Below are 24,963 nucleotides of genomic sequence, written 5' to 3'. Positions count from 1 at the left end.
TAATGAGTAAAGGCTCAATCTTTTCTCATAAGACAAGGAGGTCCACAGCATCACAGGTGCCAGTCTTCAGCCAATTCAATTCACTCCACGTGATATCAAGAAATTGCTGAAGGGACTGGATATTACAAAGGCTATGGGCCCTGACAATATTCCAGCAATAGTACTGAAGACTTGTGCTCCAGAACTGGTCACGCCCCTAGCCAAGCTGTTCCAATACAGCTACAACACTGGCATCTACCCAACTATGTGGAAAATTGCCCAGGTATGTCCTGTACACAAAAGGCAAGACAAATCCAACCCGGGTCAATTACCGCCCCATCAGTCTACTCTCGATACTCAGTATAGTAATGGAAGGGGTCATCAACAGTGCTATCAAGTGGCACTTGCTTAGCAATAACCTGCTCACCGACACCCAGCTTGGGTTCTGCTAAGGCTACTCAGCTCCTGACCTCATTACAGCCCTGGTTCAAACATGGCCATAAGAGCTGAACTCCCGAGGTGAGGTGAGAGTGAATACCCTTGACATCAAGGCTGCATTTGACTGACTGTGGCATCAAGGAGCCCTAGCAAAACTGGACTCAATGGGAATCAGGGGGAAAACTCTCTGCTGGTTGGAACCATACCTAGCACAAATGAAGATGGTTGTGTTGTTGGAGGTCAGTCATCTCAGCTCCAGGACATCACTGCAGGAGTTTTTCAGGGTAGTGTCCACGGCCCAACCATCTTCAGCTGCTTCATCAATGAGCTGCCTTCCATCATAAGGTCAGAAGTGGGGATGTTCAGCACCATTCGCAAATCCTAAGATACTGAAGCAATCTGTGTCCGAACGCAGCAAGACCTGGACAATATCCAGGCTTGGGCTGACAAGTGGCAAGTAACATTCACACCACACAAGTGTCATGCCATGACCATCTCCAACAAGAGAGAATCCAACCATCGCCCCTTGATGTTCAATGGCATTACCATCATTGAATCCCCCACTATCAATATCCTGGGGGTTACCATTGACCAGAAACTGAACTGGACTAGCCATATAAATATTGTGGCTACAAGAGCAGGTCAGAGGCTAGGAATCCTGTGACCATCTACAAGGGACAAGTCAGGAGTGTGATGGAATGCTCCCCACTTGTCTGGATGAGTGCAGCTCCCACAACATTCAAGAAGTTTGACACCATCCAGGACTTGATTGGCACCACATCCACAAACATTCACTCCCCTCACCACCAATGCACAGTAGCAGCAATGTGTACCATCTTCAAGATGCATTGCAGGAATTCACCAAGGCTTCTTCAACAGCACCTTCCAAAGCCTTGACCACTACCATCTAGAAGGACAAGGGTAGCAGATAGATGGGAATGCCACCACCTGGAAGTTCCCCTCCAAGTCACTCATCATCCTGACTTGGAAATATATCACCATTCCCTCACTGTCACTTGGTCAAAATCCTGGAACTGCCTTCCTAACAGCACTGTGGGTGTACCTACACAACATGGACTGCAGTGGTTCAAGGCAGCAGCTCATTACCACCACCTCAAAGGCAATTAGAAATGAACAATAATTAATGGCACAGCCAGCAAAGCCTACATTCCATGAATGAATTAAAAAAAAACTTAATCCCAGGAATCAGCCTGGTGAACCTTCTCTGAACTGTTTCTAAGAATAGCCCTCCTTCAAGGAGAACTAAATGGCACAGCACTCCATGTGCTATCTCACCAATCTCCTGTACAGTTGCACCAAGATTTCCCTACTTTTATACCCTCTCTCACAGTAAAGAGATGACTTGATTGAAATATATAAGATCCTGATTGGTCTTGACAAGGTAGACACAGAAATGATGTTTCCTCTTGTAGGTGAGGCCGGAGCTAGGGGACAATGGTTTGAAATTAGGGGTCGCCCTTTTAGCACAGAGATGAGGAGAAGTTTTTTTCTCTCAGAGCATTGAGAGACTTTGGAACACACTGCCTCAAAAGGCAGTGGAGGTGGGGTCATTGAGTATCTAAGGCGGAGGTAGTTAAGATTCCCTTGTCCAATAAGAATCAAAGGTTAATGGGGGTAGATGGAAACGTGGAATTAGAAATTCATACAGATCAGCCATGATCTTACTGAATGGCTCAAGGGGCCAAATGACTGGCTTATGCTCCTATTCATTTACCTTCCCAATTACTTTTTGTACCTACATGCTAACTTTGTGTTTCATGTGCAAAGATGCCGACATCCCTCTGAACAGCAGCATTCTGCAGTCTCTCTCCACTTAAATACTAGGCCAAATCTTCCAGATTAAAACCTGGTCTGGCATCTGGACACAAATGACCCCACCCCCCCACTCCCCTCCCCACCCAACGCCCGTGACTCCACATCCCCCCCTCCCCCCGATTGCCCCACACCATCCCCCTGACCACCACCCTGATCAGACCTGACTACCCGGCTAAACCCCCAACTTAACTACCCCTCCTGACCCGACCACCCCTTTATTGAGCTGGGCAGGGCCAGAATCAGCCAATGTTACTGAGGTGAAATAAGACAGTCTTAGTGATGACATAGACGTGGATGATGCACCTAATAGATATCTTCACTCCTCTAATCCTTGCCTTTTGTGTGACCCCAATCTTAATTGCTCTACCATTGATGACTGCACCTTCAGTTGCTTAGGCTGCAAGCTCTGGAATGTACTCGCTATATCTCTCTGCCTCGCTTTCCTCCTTTAAGGTACTTCTTAAAACCTGCCTCTTTGCCCAAGCTTTTGCTCTTCTGACCTTATATTTCCTTATGTGGCTCAATGTAATATTTTGTTTCATAGTGTTCCTGTGAAGCACCGTGCGAGATTTCATTACGCTAAAGGCATCACATAAATTTAAGTTGTTGTAAACAGGGGACAGAGTTGGTGTTGTCTTAAATCCTTGCTTCTTTTCCTATACAGTTTCAACAATGCAAAACGCTATTTTCCAGCATATAGATTAGGTGATCAACCCTCTCCTAGACTTCTATCATCCATCTGACGCTGAGAAAGTTTTTCTTGCTCTCGAATTTTCTCACTTTCTTCCGACAGGACATGCCAGGCGATTTGGCTGTCCTTCTCTTCCATAAGCAAAAAAAAAAATCAGGTGTTGCTGCATGGTGCAATGTGTTGGAATGCCATTGTGTTGTTAGGTAGGTTTTTGATGGAAAAACTTAAACTAATATTACTTCTGTTTCAAAAAATGAAAAGATGATTTCAAAAATTGTGTGATTACTAGTCTATAAATTGCAATTATATTTCTAAGCTTCTAGGCAGAACCCACATTGAGTACCAGGCAAATCAATTGTTTTTATTGAGATCCAAACAGGTTTGATTGACATAAAAACAAAAAAACTGCAGATGCTGGAAATCATAAACAAAAACAGAATTACCTGGAAATACTCAGCAGGTCTGGCAGCATCGGCGGAGAAGAAAAGAGTTGACGTTTCGAGTCCTCATGACCCTTCAACAGAACTTGAGTTCGAGTCCAAGAAAGAGTTGAAATATAAGCTGGTTTAAGGTGTGTGTGTGGGGGGCGGAGAGAGAGAGAGAGAGAGAGAGAAGTGGAGGGGGGGGTGTGGTTGTAGGGACAAACAAGCAGTGATAGAAGCAGATCATCAAAAGATGTAAACAACAATAGAACAATAGAACACATAGGCGTTAAAGTTGGTGATATTATCTAAACGAATGTGCTAACTAAGAATGGATGGTAGGGCACTCAAGGTATAGCTCTAGTGGGGGTGGGGGGAGCATAAAAGATTTTAAGATATTTAAAAATAATGGAAATAGGTGGGAAAAGAAAAATCTATATAATTTATTGGAAAAAAAAAGGAAGGGGGAAACAGAAAGGGGGTGGGGATGGGGGAGGGAGCTCACGACCTAAAGTTGTTGAATTCAATATTCAGTCCGGAAGGCTGTAAAGTCCCTAGTCGGAAGATGAGGTGTTGTTCCTCCAGTTTGCGTTGGGCTTCACTGGATTTCCAGTTCCCTGGCCCCAACCGCTTCCTCTTCACCATGGACGTCCAATCCCTCTACACCTCCATTCCTCACCAGGATGGTCTGAGGGCCCTTAGCTTCTTCCTCGAACAGAGGCCCGAACAATCCCCATCCACCACTACTCTCCTCCGTCTGGCTGAACTTGTTCTCACGCTGAACAATTTCTCCTTCAACTCCTCTCACTTCCTCCAAATAAAAGGTGTGGCTATGGGTACCCGCATGGGCCCCAGCTATGCCTGTCTCTTTATGGGGTATGTGGAACATTCCTTGTTCCAGTCCTACTCCGGCCCCCTTCCACAACTCTTTCTCCGGTACATCGATGATTACTTCGGTGCCGCTTCATGCTCTCGTCGGGACTTGGAAAAATTTATTAATTTTGCTTCCAATCTCCACCCCTCCATCATTTTCACGTGGTCCATCTCTGACACTTCCCTTCCCTTCCTTGACCTCTCTGTCTCAATCTCAGGTGATAGACTGTCCACCAATATCCATTACAAACCCACCGACTCCCACAGCTACCTCAACTACAGCTCCTCACACCCCGCTTCCTGTAAGGACTCCATCCCATTCTCTCAGTTCCTTTGCCTCCGTCGCATCTGTTCCGATGATGCCACCTTCAAAAACAGTTCCTCTGACATGTCCTCCTTCTTCCTTAACCGAGGTTTTCCACCCACGGTCGTTGACAGGGCCCTCAACCGTGTCCGGCCCATCTCCCGCGCATCCGCCCTCATGCCTTCTCCTCCCTCCTAGAAACATGATAGGGTCCCCCTTGTCCTCACTTATCACCCCACCAGCCTCCGCATTCAAAGGATCATCCTCCGCCATTTCCGCCAACTCCAGCATGATGCCACCACCAAACACATCTTCCCTTCACCCCCCTTATCGGCATTCTGTAGGGATCGCTCCCTCCGGGACACCCTGGTCCACTCCTCCATCACCCCCTACTCCTCAACCCCCTCCTATGGCACCACCCCACGCCCACGTAAAAGATGCAACACCTGCCCCTTCACTTCCTCTCTCCTCACCGTCCAAGGGCCCAAACACTCCTTTCAAGTGAAGCAGCATTTCACTTGCATTTCCCCCAACTTAGTCTACTGCATTCGTTGCTCCCAATGTGGTCTCCTATACATTGGAGAGACCAAATGTAAACTGGGCGACCGCTTTGCAGAACACCTGCGGTCTGTCCGCAACAATGACCCAAACCTCACCTGTCGCTTGCCATTTTAACACTCCACCCTGCTCTCTTGCCCACATGTCTGTCCTTGGCTTGCTGTATTGTTCCAGTGAAGCCCAACGCAAACTGGAGGAACAACACCTCATCTTCCGACTAGGGACTTTACAGCCTTCCGGACTGAATATTGAATTCAACAACTTTAGGTCGTGAGCTCCCTCCCCCATCCCCAACCCCTTTCCGTTTCCCCCTTCCTTTTTTTTCCCAATAAATTATATAGATTTTTCTTTTCCCACCTATTTCCATTATTTTTAAATATCTTAAAATCTTTTATGCTCTCCCCACCCCCACTAGAGCTATACCTTGAGTGCCCTACCATCCATTCTTAATTAGCACATTCGTTTAGATAATATCACCAACTTTAACACCTATGTGTTCTTTTGTTCTATTGTTGTTGACATCTTTTGATGATCTGCTTCTATCACTGCTTGTTTGTCCCTACAACCACACCCCCCCTCCACTTCTCTTCCCCCCCCCCCCCACCCCAGCCCCCCCCCCCCCCCCCCCCCCCACCCCCACACCCACACCCCACACACACCTTAAACCAGCTTATATTTCAACTCTTTCTTGGACTCGAACTCAAGTTCTGTTGAAGGGTCATGAGGACTCGAAACGTCAATTCTTTTCTTCTCCGCCGATGCTGCCAGACCTGCTGAGTTTTTCCAGGTAATTCTGTTTTTGTTTAGGTTTGATTGACAGATGTTAACATGACCACATGGGCTACTTAGAGCTTTCTCAGTTAAATGAACATAAATAATTGAAGTCATGCAATGTTATGAACAGTGCTATTGCTGAAAGCTCCATGCTAACTGTACTGCTGAACATGTTTAATAGAAAACTCTCAGATGTGGGCAGGTTGACTGTTGCGTTTATACCTTAATATAAATAGATAGCTTTGTTTGCATTTATTTTCCTTGCTCTACATGATAATGCAAATGATCTAAATAAGGTTAGAGTGCAATATAGACTGACCAAAAGTCCACATTTATTAAGCTGCGTGAAAAGCCCTGAATGGCAACCTGTGCATTACTCTGAAATAAATATAGCTAAGTGCTCCTTTCGTTAAGGAACATATTAATGTGCAATTTTTCAAGGCTCTAATTCCACTTTACTCCTTCACAGAAAGGACTTGGGTCATGCCCAGTAAAGGCATGTCCTACCCATAATTATTAAAACACAAACTGTAATCTGTTGGAATCTTCTGGAATTAACTTTTCTGTTAAAAGGCCACTGATGGGCTGCAAAAGATAGCTATTGAGGGGACATCTGACTCCCTATCTGTGGATTCCCAAAAAAACAGCCACACTGCCTCAAAAGAATAAAGGGGCCTTCCAGGCTAAAGAGGTGTAAATACCCATATCCTGAGGCCATCCAAACTGCATTCCTGACTTGAATGTGTTGTCCTGAAATCAAGACAATGGACAGTCTCAAACCCCGCCCACCCCCCCCCCCCCCCCCCCAAGGGTGGATGTATGCAAACACAAAGACTCAGGTTGTGGCTTTTAAACACCATATGTGGAAGAAAGCTGTGAAGGACCACAGGATAAGGCAGCCATGTTGGTCACCCTTTTTAAAAAAAAAGACCAAGTGTTGTTAGCAGAACTCCCCAGAACAACTGCAGAAACAGTAACAGCTGAAAAGGCAACATCTGTGCCTTGAAACAGCAACATTGTAAGGTCTCCAAGCCAGGTCCTTTTCAAGTCCAACACAGAAAATCTAGCTTTCTTTATTTGTTCATGGGATGTGGGCATTACTAGATAGGCCAACATTTATTGCTGATCACTAATTGGCCTTGAGAAGGTGATGTTGAGCTGCATTCTTGAACTGCTGCAGTCCATGTGTTGTAGGAACACCCACAGTGCTGTTAGGGAGTTCCAGGATTTTGGCCCGATGACAGTGAAGGAGCAGCAATATAGTTCCAAGTCAGGATGGTGTGTGACTTGGAGGGGAACTTGCTGGTGGTGGTGTTCCCATGAATTTGCTGCCCTTCCCCTTCTAGGTGGTAGAGGTCGCAGGTTTGGAAGGTGCTGTTGAACAAGCCTTGGTGAGTTGCTGCAGTGCATCTTGTAGATGGTACACACTGTTGCCACTGTGCTTCGATGGTGGATGGAGTAAATGTTTAATGTGGTGGTAGTCAATCAAGCAGGCTGCTTTGTCCTGGATGGTATCCAGTTTCTTGAATGTTGTTGGAGTTGCATTCATCCAGGAAAGTGAAGAGTATTCCATCACACTCCTGACTTATACCTTGCAGATGATGGACAGGCTTTGGGGAATCAGGAGGTGAGTATCTCTCTGCAGGATTCTCAGCGTCTGACCTGCTCTTGTAGCCAGAGTATTTATATGGCTGGCCCAGTTTAGCTTCTGGTCAATGGTAACCCCCTTGGTATTGATAGTGTGGAATTTGTGATGATAATGCCAATGAATGTCAAGAGGAGATGGCTAGATTCTTTCTTGTTGGTGGAGGTCATTGCCTGACACTTATGTGGCACACACATTACTTGCCACTTTTCAGCTCTAACCTGAATGTTGTCCAGGTCTTGCTGCATATGGACATGGGCTACTTCAGTACTGAAGGTGGTACAAAGAAAATTCATGAGGATGTTACCAGAACAGAGATGTAATAACTATCACTCTACCTTGTTCCATGTGAGAGAGTGTAGACTAAGAACTCATTTTCCTGCACTACATGGAGATGAGTTCCTCTGGCACATAACTTTCACATGGTTCCAATTATCAATTATGACTGGGTAAAGGAGGGAAGCAGTGGGGGAGGAGCATGTAGATAGTTCGCTAGTGTGAGGCGAAGGAAAGATAAATCGGCACCATTCCAGGACACCCCCATACATTTTTTAATGTCTGGTTTGGAAATGGCATTACAATAGGGAGTTAGTTGATCACTCGCCTTCTTGGCTGTGAAATGGCATGAAGAACTGGAAAGAAAAATAAGGATGAGGATCTTTATTCTCCAAAGTATTTTATTGAAAACGCACAAAGAATCAAAGACGTGAAGTTTCAATCGCAAGTATTATGCTCAGAAGTGTGGCGAGTGGAAAGGGTTAAAACAGGAAACATAGGCTTTCTTAAATTAAAAACAATGTCAACAATGCCTTGATTAATGAAGTTATTGACACAGTGCCTTGACTCTCAAAAAAAGCTGCAGGTTCAAGTCCCAGGGCCTGCCTCCAACCAACATTTGATTGCTTCAGTTGAGTTAGTTTCAGCAGTTCATGGCCTCACGTCTAACAGAAGCTCAATCCCATCATGAAGGCACGGAAAAAAATGATTCAAGTTGTACTTGCTGTCGAAATTATTCTCTCGGAGAGGTTTTTTTAAAGGAAAAAGCAGAAAATATTTCTTTCTAGCTGCAGTCTGTCACTGACAAATAATTTACCTTCACACATTTCTGAGGAAATGGTAGGTGTCCAGAGTACAGTTAATGGTGCACATAATTTCCACTCAATGAGAATTCATTCACATGACACAAGATTTTTTCCTCCTTCTCTAATGGGCTTGCCTTCTGTTATCTCATATTGACTATGTTCTTCCAATCTTTACTTCCTTTCCACTATTTACAGCAGAAAGTCATCATTTTGTTTGTGTGCCTGTTTCAATTCCTGAAGGAGCTGCCACACGCTCGTTTCTGGAAACAGCTTATTTTTCAAACGCTTATCCTTTTAAACCTTTTAACAGTTATGATGGATTATGCTTCCAATACTGTTTCTGGTAAACTATTCCACATCCTAACAACTTTTAAAAAAAATATATTCATTCATGGGATGAGGGTGTCACTGCTAGGCCCTAGTTGTCTTTGAGGTGGTGGTGGTGAGCTGCCTTCTTGAACCACTGCAGTTCCATGTAGTGTAGGTACACCCACAATGCTGTAGGAAAGGAGTTCCAGGCTTTTGACCCAGCAACAGTGAAGGAACGGCCATATAGTTCCAAGTCAGGATGTTGTGTGATTAGAAAGGAACTTGTAGGTGGTGTGTTCCATGCATCTGCTGCCCTAGTCCTTCTAGGTGGTAGGGGTTGCAGGTTTGGAAGGTGCTGTCGAAGGAGCCTTTGAGAGTTGCTGTCGTGCATCTTGTAGATGGTATACACTGCTGGCGTAGAGGATAGTGTGCCAATCAAGCGAGCTGCTTTGTCCTAAATGGTGTTGAGCTTCTTGCGTGTTGTTGAAGTTTCACTCATCCAGGCAAGTGGAGGGTATTTGATCTCACTCACTCCTGACTTGTACCTTACAGATGGTGGACAAGCTTTGTGAAAAGCAAAGTTCTCCAAATGTCTTTCATTTTTTTGATGATTTTAATCTCATATCTCCTAATCACCTATTCATTGACTATTGGCTATTTACCTCTTCAAAAACCCTCATCGTTTTAAATTCCTCAGTCAAATCTCCTTAATCATATGTATTTTAAGGAATGGAAACACAGGGCTTGATTTTAATTCTGTGCAAGTGGGTAGGTTTTGAATGAGTTAAAATCTTGCCCATAGTTTCTCTCATCTTTCCTCATAACTAATGCCTCTCATCCCGGGTATCGTACTGGTGAATCTATTTGGCACCTTCACCATTACCTTGGCATCTTCCCTACAGGAAGGTTCCCAAAACTGGATACAAGTTCCTGGCTGTGGCCTTGTAAAACGTACCCAATGGTCTATTGAAACATGCCTTCTGTTCTGCCAGCAAGCAATGGAATGGGCAGAAACAGGGAATTATGCATCTTCTCTTCAACTGGAAGATTAAGTACAATGGGTGAAGGAACAAAATCAAACCTTTATAAAGGGACAAGTCTCCAACCATGCACAAGCTGAAAGATCGCATTGCTTGTTGCAATTAACTTTTTGTTGAGTTGACTGGCTACTCGTTTCTTTTAAATTAACGTTATTGCCCCAAGTGAAACTGTGCCCTGCTGCCTTACTTGCTGAGTAAATTGGGTCTATATTCTCTGGAATTTAGAAGAATGAGAGGTTATCTCATTGAAAATGTTCTGAAGGGGCTTGACAGGGTGAATGCTGAGAGATTGTGTCCGCTGGTCGGGGAATCTAAAACATGGGGGAACAGCTTCAGAACAAGGGGCCAATCATTTTGGACTGAGATGAGGACTTCGAATCTTTGGACTTCTCTACCCAGAGGGTTGTGGATACTCCATTGTTGGATACATTTAAAGCTGGGTAGACAGATTTTTGGTCTCTCAGGGAATTAAGGGATATAGAGGGTGGCAGGAAAGGTGAGTTGAAGCCCAATATCATCTATGATTGTACTGAATGGCAGAGCAGGGCAGTATGGTTGACTCTTGCTCCTATTTCTTATGTTTTTATTTGCATATATGTCAACCCATGCAGTGGGAAACTTAAATCCTAAACTGATTGTAGTCAGTCATGCTGATAACGGTGAATGGAATGAGAAACAATAACTATTGTTTCATGTATTGTCATGCCACAAGTTATGAGGCTAAGAAAAGGGAGTTCCCAGTTAACACTGCATGATAATTGCTTTATTTGTTAGGGTTTTCCCCATCCCTTCTCTCCTTGGTGCTACTGACTGCTAACTAACTCCTAACGTACTACAGTACCTCACCCAAGTGACTATTATTTACGTGTTAACCTTGACTGAGTTTAAGTCAGCTATTTAACTGTAGAAGCGTCACAACTATGTTGGATCCAATCCTCACTCAGTGCCCCTTGCCCGCCCCACACACAAACTTCCACTGAAGACTGAAAATTGATGTCATGTTCACCATGTATATATTAAACTGTTGAATGTGTGAGAAACTTCATGATAATGCTTTCACAAGGACAGGCTGCTGGCTTGCACTCTGGAAATTCCTAACAAATAATATTTGACGAGTCCTCAGTTCTTTCCACAAGGTCAGGAACCAATCACCGGGCAACAGAGAGTAACACACGCACAGATCGACCCTATAAACTGACTGTCCCTGCAGCTCGCTGCTCTTGTACATGTCTGACAAGTTGTGACTTCACGCCTATTTCATTGATTTAATAATCTCTCTTTTATTAGCTTTAGAGGCTGCTAGCCAGACCCAGCAGATTTAATATTTCAGATCTGTACCTGTGTCTGCATCAGACAGTGCTTGTCCTTGCATGGGTCTAGAATAGATGTCAGAACACAAGGCAGTTCTCCTAAGCGCAAATGCCAATGCCTTGCAATTGTAAAGAAAACTGTCTCTCTCAAGACCCTCAATGAGATATTCTTAGAGTTGCAATTCATGGCTTTTGATTTGTATTGTCTGCTTTCAGACATATTTCACCATTTAGTAGCCATTTTCATTGCCATTGTTTTCACTTACCTTGCTGCTACTGGAGCCACAAGAGGTGCATGTCTGTAACTCTGTGCTGCAGTAAATGTGATGTATTTACATTATATAGAATACTGATTACATTACAATCAGAATGCTTTGATGTTTTGAACAGGATTCTTCTACGATCAGTGTCTGTGACCCTGGGGAGCAGAATATGTTTGTTCACTTTGTTCTTAATCGAGAGTCTTGGGAACAATAATGTCTGAACATCCTTTCAGTAAAGCTGCATCAATCTGTTCCCAGTACCAAAATGTTATTCATTCTTTCCGTGGTTGCTGATTCCACTTTGTCCTCAAGATCACAATCATTTTATAGGAGTCTCTTAAACTGATTAAAATCTCAACATGTGCACTCTCCAGCCATACGCATGTTTTCACAAGTCCTGATCTGAGTCACAGTGACTCATGACCTTAACACTACCATTAAATGAGGCCTTTCCAACCACTCTTGAGTAAGACAAGGCTACACGTATACCTAGAATTTTTTTGAGCCTGATACTATCAAGTCAGTTTCTGACAGCCAGGCTTAATCGCACACACTATTCCTGCAACCTCAATAAATGAGCATCCCACCGAAGGGTGCAATAGCCTTGTGGTACTTGGTGCAACCCAGGGATTCGGAGTTCAAAACTCACCATGGTGAGTTGGAAAATGAATTCAAAACACTGATTTGTGACTGGCCTGCCAGATTATTGCAAGAACCCATTTGATTCACTAATGGCCTTCAGGAAAGGAAACCTGCCATCTTTACTCTGTCTAGCCTACTTGTGACTCCAATCTCATATGATTGTCATAGACTCCTAATGGGTCGTGAATATTGCTATACTTGTGTCACTATGTTGCCAAACCAAGTGAACACGCCAATTATCTGCTGTATGCATTATTTTTCCCTTCTGCTATTATGTATGCACACATTCAGCTACATACTGTACACTGACATCCTGACTGATAGGCACAAAACAGAATAATATTTCCAGATAGTTTGTTGGACAAAGAATGGATATTGAGAACTGGCGGGGGGGGCGGTGGGATTTGTGAGCACGTGGAATTAACACCTTATAGAATGATTACACAGCAGCCATCTAATCAAGAGGTTATAAATCTTTGCAAAGTTCATGCTACAACAACTTGCATTTATACAGTGCTTTTAACAACAACATATTTATAAAGTGCCTTTAACATAATGAAATGTCCCAAGGTGCTTCACAGGAACATTATGAAACCAAGTATGACACTGAGCCACAGACAGAGATATTAGGTCAGATGACCAAAAGCTTGGTCAAAGAGGTAAGCTTTAAGAAGTGTCTTAAAGGAGAAAAGTGAGATAGCCAGGCAGAGAGGTGCAGGGAGGGTATTCCAGAGTTTGCGGTCTAGGCAACTGAAGGCACAGCCACCAATGGTGGAGTGGTTATAATTTGGAATGCACAAAACATATTTAATATAATAAATGCTCTAAAACACTATACACAGGAGCATTATCAAACACCATTTGATACCAAGCACTATACACAGGAGCCTTATTAAACACCATTTGATATCAAGCACTATACACAGGAGCATTATCAAACACTATTTTGACACCAAGCACTATACACAGGAGCATTATTAAACACCATTTGATACCAAGCCATATAAGGAGATATTAGATAGCCAAAAGCCCAGTCAAAGAGATAGGTTTTAACGTGCATCTCAAATGAGAAGATAGAGGGAATTCCAAAGCTTAGGGGCTAAGCAGATGCAGCCACCAAACGGTGGAGCAAAAAAATTCAGAATGTGCAAGATGCCAGAATTGGAGGATTCAGATATCTTAGAAGCTTCGAGGAGGTTGCAGAGAGAGGGAAAATTGAGGTCGAGGGGAAATTTAGGGCTGGATTTTCACAGAGGCACTCCAGGGGCCTTCAAAAATGATGCGTGGGACACAGATCTGAAAGTCTCACCCCCATTTCTGACAGATCCTATTTTCACTGGGGATGGGCGCTGTTGGGGAGCAGGAATGGAACATGATTCCCACATGTATGAAACCAGAGTTCAGCAGGACCATTTGAACGCACTGATGAGTTCAGGCTGAATCCATTTTCACTGGAGCAAGGAATTCATCCTGCAGTGTGGGACTTAAGAATCTTCCTCACAGCACTCTGGGTGTATCTACACCATGTGGACTGCAGCGGTTCAAGAAGGCAGCTCACCACCACCACATCAAGGGCAATTAGGGATGGACAATAAATGCTGGCCTGGCTAGTGACGCCTACATTCCATGAGTGAATTTTTAAAAATCCTTGGAGAGTTCATAAATGCTCTTGAAGGGCAGATAATGTCTGTGGAATTGTGTTGTTACTTAAATAGCCAGCCTCTGTCCATGATCATTGAAAAAAATCTCTTCTAGCAGTTTCAAGCACTGATATAAACCCTAAAGGTTATTATTACAGTATTTTTAATGCCTGATTGCTTTCCAAAAACTATTATCTCACTGTGGGGAAGTTGTATGTTCACAATTTTGGTTGACAGCTCAGAAGCTATACAAGGATTAGCTGGTTGTCTTTGATGTGGGGTTACGAACACAAATGTTTATTTTATAAGGGGTTAAGTATTTAGGGGATTTAAATGTATTGAATGGGCTTTCATGAATAGGACATTTTTTAATATAGTGAAATCTTTAATAGATATTTAGAACTTTATTTTATTTCACCTCAGCATGGCTCCTGAAGTATGCCTATGGTGGATACTGGGTGAGGTGACATGGAGGGTGTAAGATCAAAGGGTGGTGGATGGAATACATGAGTTGGCACTCTTTTGGCATAGGGGCTATAAGGGGCCACGGGAAGTGGATGGGGTTGACGGAGCATGAGGGGTGAGGGCTAGAAAGCCTAGTATTTAACAAAACAACTAAGATGAAGTCCTAGAGAACTGAGGCGGGTCTTTTAAGGCCCACCTCAGCATTCAGTAGCCCCATCTGACTGCCTCCATCTGTGTCCAGGGGTGGCAGGCCAGAATCCATCCCGCACCTGCCATCAACTCCCACACCAGAGCGAAAATCATGCCATTCAGGGCACTTTTTCTGGAGGAGGGTGTGCTGAGTCAGGAAATTTCCCAAGTCAATGGAGGCGAAAATCCAGCCCTTTAGAGTTAGAATTTCAAAGCTGAGGAGTCAGTGTAGGTCAGTGATCACAGGGATGATGGGTGAACAGGACTTTGTGCGAGTTAGGAAACCAACAGCAGAGTTTTAGATGAGTGTAAGTTTATGTGGAGAAAAAGATGGGAGTCGTTCCAGGAAACCATTAGAATAGTTACGACTATAGTGCCTTATGGTGTCATTTAAACCCCTCAACTGCATTTTTTCTGCTTAATCCGGTAAATGAACTATCCTTTGTAATAAGTCTATTCCCTCTCCTCCACAACTTGAGAGACATCCTTATAACGTCAGCAGGTTAATTGCCTGTCATCGTCACTGATAGTACCAGGGGGAACACTGGTCAAGATGGACGGATGCATCTCCAGTACAGACTTACACTCCTCTGTAAAGCCCACCACAAATAGGCAACCACAAAAGACTAGATCAATTGGGCATGCAAGAGTGGTTGTCACTTCATAGAGCTTCAAAAGACTTGATTTCCTTGTGTGATATTGATCTACTGGGATATCTGAAAGCTACTTGGATAAATACTTAAATATTCCATAAAGAAAGCCAAATGATACTGTTCGCTGCAGCCAGACATTGTCCGCATTCTCAAGGTTAAAAGGTGGCAACAGTGCAGACCAGTCCAGAGAGGAACAATTTTTGGAGATGAAATTACACACAAGATTGCACTGTTAGAGTAAACAGAGATGCAAATATTTGATTTCATTCAGAGCAGAGCTTGGGGACATCATTACATGTGTGTAACATGTTCCTTAGAGGACTCTAGGGGCTAGCTTGATAGATCCTGAATATAAAGCACTGAACAGATTAGTTTCTAGCACAGAATATATTACTAAACTCTAGCTATTGTCAGCTCTTGAAATCCAGTATTGGAAATCATTTCAGTAAAACCAAAAATAAACCCATCCCTGACCATCCCCTCCACCCCCCGCTCCCCTGCCACAACTCTGTGTTATTCTTTCATTAACTATATATTAACAACTTTTTGGAATTGTTAGTATTTTATATTTGTTCCAGTATATTTGAGTATTTCTATTTTATTATAAAAATGGAGCAAATTTGGACATGGGGATCATTTTCATATTCTGAATCGGAGATTCCCTGAAGTTGAATAATTTGAGGCCATATCTCTTAAATCTTAAATATCGAGTAAAGTGTCAAGTATTCAGTCATTTCAGAATATACCACCATTCTGGGCTGTGTTGTGCATTATGTGAAACTGCTGGCAGATTAGTTTCACCCATATTGGATTGTTAATACTAACTGGTGTATTTCTACCACGAGGTAATGAAATTCTTTTTCCGCTAGAAGCCCCTTAATCAAATGTAGTTTTACTCACTTTGACCCAACAATTCTCACTGATATGTTGACCAAGTGCATTAATCAGATTGATGCATCACCAATGTGAGAACATTGAGCATCCTTTCCAACCTCAACAACAAGTAAACTACTGGGGGAGTCTGTTCATTGCAATATACAGTCATACAGATCCCCGACACACAAACATTACAATGCAGACCTCTTCTCTGGCAGTACTAAATCCTATTTGATGCCTCCAAGTGGACTGATTGAAACAGAGCCATATTTATGCACTTATTCCACAGAAGCATTATAAAACAAAATGTGACACTGCCTCATGAGGAGATATTAGGTGAGATGACCAAAAGCTCCTGGCCGAGGGCAGGGTTCTGGGAGTGGGGTGGGGGGATTGGTGGTTGTGGGGTGGGGGGATTGGTGGTTGTTAATGGTGTCTGATTCAGGGACCCAGAAGCAGGAAGAGGGAGGCCCAGTGAGAGCCACCCCACACCATGCGATTTTAAAAGAATGCTTTAAAAGGAGGAAAGTGAGGTAGAGGGGCAAAAATATCTAAGCAGAGTATTCCAGAGATTAGGGTCTTAGGCAACCGAAAGTGCAGACGCCAATGATAGAGCGATTAAAATCAGTGATGCAGAAAAGGTCGGAATTAGAGGAGGGTAAATATCTCGGAGGGTTGTGACGCTGGAGGAGATTAAAGAGTTAGGGAGGGGTAAGGACATGGAGGGATTTGGGAACAACAGAGATGAGTTTATGTCCCAAAGAAATGTATAAAAGTGCACAATGCCTGAATGAAAGTGAAAGGTGAAAATTACGTGCAACCTGCCACTGTGGCAATTGGTCAGATAACAAGCTACACGCCAAGGTTCAGAGTAAACTGTGTGATTAATCTACAGAGGCAGAATGATATAGAGAGAAGAGAATAATGGACAAGGCAGAAAACACTACAGAGCACCTCTCCACATCTAGGAAGCTGCTATTTGGATTTCAGATCACACTTTACAAAGCGTAGAGTCTAAGATACTGGTATCTTCTTTTACCAAAAAGACGAGTTTCACATACCCTCAAACTCCTAACACATCCACTCCAAATGAGACATTCCAGCACTATTAGGCCAGGAGTTATTGGCACGCTTCAGCAATAGCAATACACCAGTTTTAATCTCATCACTTTGTTCGTTTGCATTGATTCTTGTTTGACAGTATCATGCATGCCAACCCCAAAAACAACTAGCTAAAACTGACCAACAGCTTCAAAAATCTTGTTAATGCAAGAATAGTCCTAACCTGAGGAAAGCAAGGTCTAAGGTCGACATATACAGGGGTAGAGTTCCCATTGACAGAATACGCAAGTGACACTTCCAGCTATGTGTGCTGACTGGGGGAACAGGGCCTATCCAGTGCATTAGGACAGTTGTCTGGGCTTGGGGATGGAAAGGAGGTCTGACTGTGCTGACAGGCATGGTGGCTGTGCCTCCAAAATGCTGACCATTCACACAAGACACAAAGTGGCTGGCATGTTGGCATGTGCAGAAATCAATATTAAGAGGACTTGGATCTCACCCAGCTGAAGGGGAAAGATGTCCAAACATTGTGTATGTGGAGCTGAGATCGAGAAGCCAGTCTAAACTGCCTAAATGCCAAAACAGTGCACAGATAACCCAGATATGGGTGGCAATTATTTTGACCTCAGTTTTATATGATACTTTCATGCACTTTGACACATAACTGATGAGTCAATACTGCCAGCAAGCTCTATAAAACAATGTTTAAAGTGTATGGAATAATCCATATATGATGGGATTGCAATGTATCAACAAAAGAAAACATGGTAAATTATAAGAAATACATTCACATCCTTTTTATTTTACAAAAAGACAGGTTCAAGGCCTACTAATGAACAACCAATGTAATACTCATTCTGAGTATCAACTGTACATCAATAATCTAGGTTTCATCAGTCAACATGGAGTCAAAAGAACAATCCCATCGATACCTGAAGTGGGCTGTGGAAAGCTCCATATCTCCATATCTTGACCTCCAAATGAATTTTGATACAATTCAGCACAAAAGACCATTAATTAAACTCTAAGCAATGTGGACTTGGGGAATGGATGAGAAACTGGCTGAAGGTTGGGAAACAATAAGTGCAATGAGGTTGAAGAGTTATGTCAGCAGGGAAGAAGTATTGAGTGGGGTACTTCAGGGCTCAGTGCTGGGACTGCTACAGTTTCTCATATACATTACTGACCTGGATTGAAAAACTCAAATGCGAAGCAGTAACATTTGCAAACTGAACCAAACCAGGAGGGGAAGTTTATAAATGAGAGCATGAGTTGGCCGTGAGCAGATAGAACAATGGCAGTCCATTCTGGAGATAACCTCACTATTCTTTATGGGGGGTGAGGGGAGGTTAACGGGTCAGCCCACCCTAGACGTCAAAAATGTTATATTCATCCTAAATGGTGCTGGCATGTGCTTCTAATATTTGCCTCACCCCATGACAAAGCAATTATCCAAATCAAACAGATAGCAGTAAAAACAAGAGTCCACAGCAATATTTACAGTGTTATAAACAATATTGTCTTGATGCTCTTTCATTGCAGACTTTAACATTCATTCTTCACTACGTGGAAATCAGTGTAATTCACATTATTTGGTAATCATATAAAAACAAGCTACACATCACGTTAACATTAACAGGGAGACAGGGTATGTCAGTACCTTGGTTACGGAAGCATTTACAGATTGACCAGCAAGAAAATGAGAATTGTACCCACGCAGGCTTCAGGTATCAGTACAAGCCTGCAATACATATTACTGCTTGACACTGCTATTATGAGTCTCAGGGAAAGGCCAGTCAATCTGAAATCTATTATTTTGTTACAAATTAACCATTATTTATAGCTTGATAGTGACAAACATAGATTGATTTAAAAATATAGCTAAAGAACTAATCATTGCACACAAAATGTGTCATGTCACTGTCCCTCCCCCAAATTTTACCTACAAAAAAGCCCAAAACACAGGAAATGGCATCACAGTGAGAGACAGAAGTACCTGTATTGGTTTAAATCTCTCACACAATGGATGCTTACAGATGCAAGGGCAGTGTAGGAGATAAAACTTATGTTATTCTGAACCCATGCTATGAAAGCACTGGACTAGACAATTATATTCTTTGGCCAAATTATTCATTCCACTGGCAAGAATCCTGACTGTGGTCCAGACTAGAGCATCTAAATCAATCACTGCCACTGGGACAGACAATTCTGCAGAGGTAGAATAAGTCAACTGTTGAGTCAAGTGGGACCAACATTTGAGGATGCCGAAAAAATATTACTCTATTACAAAACATGTCACCTTTACCATCTATAGCTTGATATTAATGACTAAGATAGTGCTACCCAACTCTTGCCAAAGTGTTCACTTTGTCACATAGTGTCAGTTAAGCAATGGTGTGATTCAAGTTCCCAAGTTCTTACCATCTACAGATGCTCTTTTGGGTAGAATGGTCACGGCTCCCTCAGCCATTTCGCCCTGCTGTTTTACTGGAGAATGCTTAGAACCCCAGCTGTCGGAACCGACCCAGATAAAATGGCCTGCTTTGTTTGCTCTTTTGCCAGCTGCAAGGACCTGCCTGCACAAAATAACCAAGAGTTCCATAGTCAGAAGAGCCTGGATTGAGCACATCAAATAAAATGTTGAAATAGCCACAAAATTAATGCATTACAATCACAGCATTTTAAAGGATCAATCTGACGACTCTACTTGTCTGATCCAATGATGTTAGCATGAATTGTTAGTAGCTAGTTAACTGCAACATCCTGATTCATGATGGTGAAAGGCGACATTGCTTATATGGGGTAGAGTTTTGGCCTCCCAGTGAGGGTAAACGCAGGGGCGGACAGGCTCGAAAATTCACAACGCCAGCTGGCGTGCCAATTTCCTGGTGCCATCCAGCCCCCAGGGCCATGTTTCCCAGAGATGGGATGGGGGTTGACAGGGAACAAGGAGCAGGTAACCAATTAAAAGGGCTAAGCCAACCACAGGCAGGGAGGGCAGCTAAGCCTGCCTAGAGTGCCAGCCCCCTTGTCTACTGCTGGAGGGCCCCCTCAGGCAGCTGGTATTGTCCCCAACACATCATGGGACCCGGAGGGAGAGTGGAAATTCCAACTGGTCTCTGACTATTGTCAGAGACCAGGTGGAATGTCAGAGACCAGCTGGAATTTCCACTCACCCTCCGGGTCCCGTGAGGTGTTGGGGACAACACCAGCTGCCTGAGGGACCCCCAGCAGTATACAAGGATCCTGGCATTCTAGGAAGGCTTTGAGGCCCTCCCCGCCTACCTGACCACAGCCTGGTGGTGGTCTAGCTGCTGAGGTCATTTTTAAACTTAAGGTTTAAAAATTTGGAGAGAGGGCACTTCATGTTGAAGACACCCTCTCTCTCTCTCTCCATCTCCTTCCAGCTTTGAAAGCCTACCCACAATTAATTGGCCAATTCAGGGATAATCACTGCTAGTAACCCCACACAATGGGGGCTCGTGACTCCCATTCGACCCCAATGTTCCTGCCCAAAATCCTGCCGAAGAGCAAATGATTAATCTATTTTTTAACTGAAGGTGACCTATTTGGACATTCCAGGATCAGTCACCATAATCATTGAGTTCATCTTTCCCCTTAATAAATTCCATTAAGTGCAGAAGTACTGCTCTCTGTACATATGTGCATATATATCATTATTTATTCCCCCCTTAATTTTGTGGCAGACAACCAATTTTTGTCTTTGGCGACAGCAACCAAAGTCTTTTAAAACTATCTATATAATATTCAGTTCCAACATGAGGATTCAATGTCAGTGTAGTAATGATGGAGGGTAACTCTCCATGGTCAGTTCATAGTAATCTCGCACTGAAATGTTTAATTCTTTAGTGGCCTAGTGGGAACTATGCTTCTTGGGTCCTCTCTTGTGTTCTCTTATGTCAAGGGCAGGGTAATCAAGGTCTAATTCTTACTGAGATGGGGATGGGTTTGAATTCGTATGGAGTGGGCAGAGCGGAGGCAGGAATTTATTCATTCCCTTCTTTGTAGAATAGTGTAGTGAAAAATAAAAGTTTCCAGACCTAACTAAATTCAAATGCTAAACTGGAGTTAATGGTAGTAGACAATTAAATCATGGTCAGCAGGCTTAAAATGACTCAATATGCATTGCTAGCAGGAGAGGCTCACCACTATTCATCATGTTTACATAGAATTAACCCTTTTCAAATCTTAACTCCTGCTCATTATGTTATGCAGTGTAAACTCATTACTCTATGTACAAATAGAACCCTTGAGGTAACTATCTTCTTGCCTCCACACTCCAAGTCCAACTCTACAGCTTTGCCCATGTACAGTGATACAGAGGAGGCACTAAGTGTTTCTCAAGTAAATGCAGATCTATGATTAACACTAAGCCGCCTTGACTTTCTTAATATAAAGACTTTAATACAAACTAGAATTATCCGCAGTAAGGTGTCAGATACATCCTACTCAAAGCATAACATCTTTGGATGTGACAAACTATTTTAAGGATTAATCCTATGGGAGAAATTTACCAGCATAAGCAAGTTGAATGCACACTGCCGATCTTAGCATGCTGTTCAACCTTGCACACAACAACTGCCCACATTTTCACTCCATCGCCAAGGGCACTTCCTTATATATTTTTAAAATTTATTCAATCATGGGATGTCACTAAGCAAGGCCAGCATATATTGTCCATCACTAGTAACCCATAAGAAGGTGGTGGTGAGCCATCTTCTTCAACTCCTGCAACTGTCTGGTGAAGGTATTCCATTGCACTGCTAGGTAGGGAGTTCCAGGAATTTAACACAGCGATGATGAAGGAACAATTGGTACTTCACTCATGTAACTAATTGAAATATATTGCACCATAATCCAAACTTGTACCTTATAGGTGGCAGGAAGGTTTTGAGGAGTAATGTAGTGAGTGACTCGCCACAAAATACCCCTCCTCTAACCTACTCCTGTCACTGTAGGTTTGCAGGATTGGAAGCAGTTGTCAGAGAAGTCTTGCTGCAGTACACCTTGTAGATGATAAATATGGTAGCCACAATGCATCAGTGGAGGAGAGAGTGATGGATGGGGTGCCAATCAATCGGGATGCTTTCTCATAGATGGTGTTGAGCATTGTTGGAGCTGCACCCATCTAGCCAAGTCGAGAGTATTCCATCACACTCCTGATTTGTGCTTTGTAGATGGTGGACAGGCTTTGCCACAGAATCCCAACCTCTGACCCACTCTTCGAACCACAGTTTTTATGTGGCTGGTTCAGTTCAGTTTTTGGTCAATGGTAACTCCCAGGATGTTAATAGTGAAATATTTGATGATATTACATTGAATGTAAAGGGGATGTGGTTAGACTCTCTTGTGAAGATGGTCATTGCTTGGCATTTGCATGGCATGTACTTTATTTTCCATTTAGCAGTCCAAACCTTTTTGTTGTTCCGATTTTGCTGCATGCAGCATGGAATGTTTTAATATCTGAGGGGTTGCGACTGGTACATAACACTGCACAATCATCAATAAACACCCCCACTTCTGACCATATGTTGGCATTAAGGTCATTGATGAAGCAGCTGAAGATGGTTGGGTCTAGGGCGCTACTCAGAACTCCTGCAGCGATATCCGAGAGTGACATGATCGATCCCCAACAAACACAATCACCTTCCTTTATGCTAAATATGGCTCCAACCCTGGCTTTCCCCCTAATTCCCATTGGCCTCAATTTCATGTGGGATCACCATCTTCTCAAGGGCAACTAGAGATGGGCAATAAATGCTAGCCCAGCCAGTGAAGCCCACATCCCATGAATGAATAAAAAGAAACTTAGGGCTCCTTGATGCTACTTTGATGTCAAAGGCAGTACTTTCACCTCACCTCTTGAATTCAGCTCATTAGTTCAGTCTTAGATCAAGGTTGTAATGAGGTCTGGAACCCAAAGGGAGCATCAGTGAGCAGGTTGTTGGTAAATAAGTGTCACCAGATAGCACCGTCGCTGACACCTTCCATCACTTTGCTCATGGTCGAGAATAGGCTGATGGGAGGGTAATTGGCCAGATGGGATTTGTCATGTTTTTTTTTGTGGACCAGGACATGCCTGAACAATTTTCCAATGTGTCTGGTAGATGCCAATGTTGTAGCTGTACAGGAACAGCTTGGCTCAAGGCGCAACTATTTCTATGACACAAGTCTTCAACAATATTGCTGGCATGTTGCTGGGGCCTACTACCTTTGCTGTATTCAGTGTGCATAGCTGCTTCCTGATATTACATGGGGTAAACCGAATTAGCGAAGACTGGCATTTGTAATGCAGGGGACCTCAGGAGAAGACTGAGATGAATCATCTACTCAACTGGTCTGGTTGCACATGCTTCGTCTCGTCTTTTGTACTGACATGCTGAGCTCTGCTATCATTGAGAATGGGGATGTTTTGGGAGCCTCTCCTTTTTGTTGGTTGCTTAATTGTTCAGCAACATTCATGTACTGCTGTGGTGGGATCTGAACTCACGTCTCCAGATTGTTAGTCCAGGCCTCTGGGTTAATAACTCAGTAACATGACCGCTATCCTCCTGTACCTATTCCACCTCCACAACATTGCCTGTCTCTACCTCAACCGCCCCTTGAAATGAAGGCATCACAATTCTATGCGTCAAATGAATTGAAACCAGGAGGTCTTTTGTTGTCCTTTTCCACTTCTGTAGATTCATGTGAAACCTCTTAGACTATGCCTTCATAATCTCAGTGATTGACTTTGCTAATTTTCTCCTGACCTCTTAGCCTCAACCCTACACCCTTCAACTCACTCAAAATGTTGCTGCCCAGGTCCTCATTCAGACAAATGTCTCATTGACATCATCCCAATTCTCTTGAGTTTCATTGGGGTGAATTCAGGGGCATTCAGCCCATCAAGCTAGCATCATCCAAAGCCCATATATGACTATTCCATAGCGCAGAATTTTGCCCCCTTTCAACTCCACCAATTTTCCAGCCCCAACTTTAAGTAACACTAAGCCTATTCTGCTAAGCTGCCTGAAAATCTCCATAACTTTAATTCCCCTTTCGTAAACAAATATGGATTGAGCTTTCTTTTGAAACAACAAACTGTCAGTAATATCTTGTGTAATCCAACTTTAATTATTTATCAATTGTTGCTGGACTGCAGCGGTTCAAGAGGGCAATTTGGGATGGGCAATAAATGCTGACCTCGCCAGCAACACCTACACCCCATGAATGAATAGAAAAAAATTTGCTGCCTTGCTCGAAATAAGTGGAAAAGCCAACATCCAGAACTGAGAAAGCCCTTTTGTCTTCACTCACTTACCTGATGTCATCTTCATTAGCAAAAATGATTACGCCACGAACACCAGGTGTGTCCAAAAGACTCTTGATGATTCTATCATAGTCTGCTCTTTTGGGGTCCGCTGGGATTTTCAAAGACTGAGCAATGCAAATCCCACCTATGAGATGTAAAAAAAAATTAAAAAGATGAATAGACTAAAAAGGTACAGAAAAAATAGTCCATCATTAATTCTTCATTGGGAATCCTGTTTTTCATGATTATTCCACACATCTGCGGCAGATTTTTTTTTTCTCTGTCGGTTGAATGCTTTGCATGTCTATAGTTTTCTTCTGACTGGAGTTAAAATGAATAAGTGTGGGGGCTCCATTTCACTAACAGTTTAGTTGTCAGGACCTCTCATACACAAGCACCTTGAATGGTAACATTGTAAGCACAGCTTCTTGCTGCATCTGATCCCTGTTAGAGATAGTCAGCCTCAAAGCTGACTCCTTTTAAAGAGGATTTTACAATCAAGGGCCCTTTTCCAGAAGAAAGCACAGGATCTGAAGAGAAGATTTTGGATAAAACTTTTAGAGACCTGAGCCACAATAAAAACCAGCCTGCAGCTAC

General features: G+C 43.1%; 1 protein-coding gene across 2 annotated transcripts in view; it reads right to left on the bottom strand.

The window, feature by feature from the left end:
- LOC121280493 (metabotropic glutamate receptor 7-like) overlaps positions 1 to 24,963 on the bottom strand; it is a 720,064-nt gene that overhangs the window by 351,351 nt on the left and 343,750 nt on the right. For both annotated transcript variants that reach the window (XM_041192539.1, XM_041192540.1), the window contains exons 4-5: positions 24,376 to 24,511; positions 19,473 to 19,627 (exon numbers count right to left, since the gene is read on the bottom strand). In XM_041192539.1, the coding sequence (XP_041048473.1) occupies positions 19,473 to 19,627; positions 24,376 to 24,511 (291 nt within the window). The remainder of the gene's footprint in view (positions 1 to 19,472; positions 19,628 to 24,375; positions 24,512 to 24,963) is intronic.

The sequence above is a fragment of the Carcharodon carcharias genome, chromosome 7, assembly GCF_017639515.1.
Source record: "Carcharodon carcharias isolate sCarCar2 chromosome 7, sCarCar2.pri, whole genome shotgun sequence".
In the NCBI taxonomy this organism is placed as follows: Eukaryota; Metazoa; Chordata; class Chondrichthyes; order Lamniformes; family Lamnidae; genus Carcharodon; species Carcharodon carcharias.
Note: the sequence above shows the minus strand (reverse complement) of the source record. Positions and strands in the feature narration are given on the sequence as shown.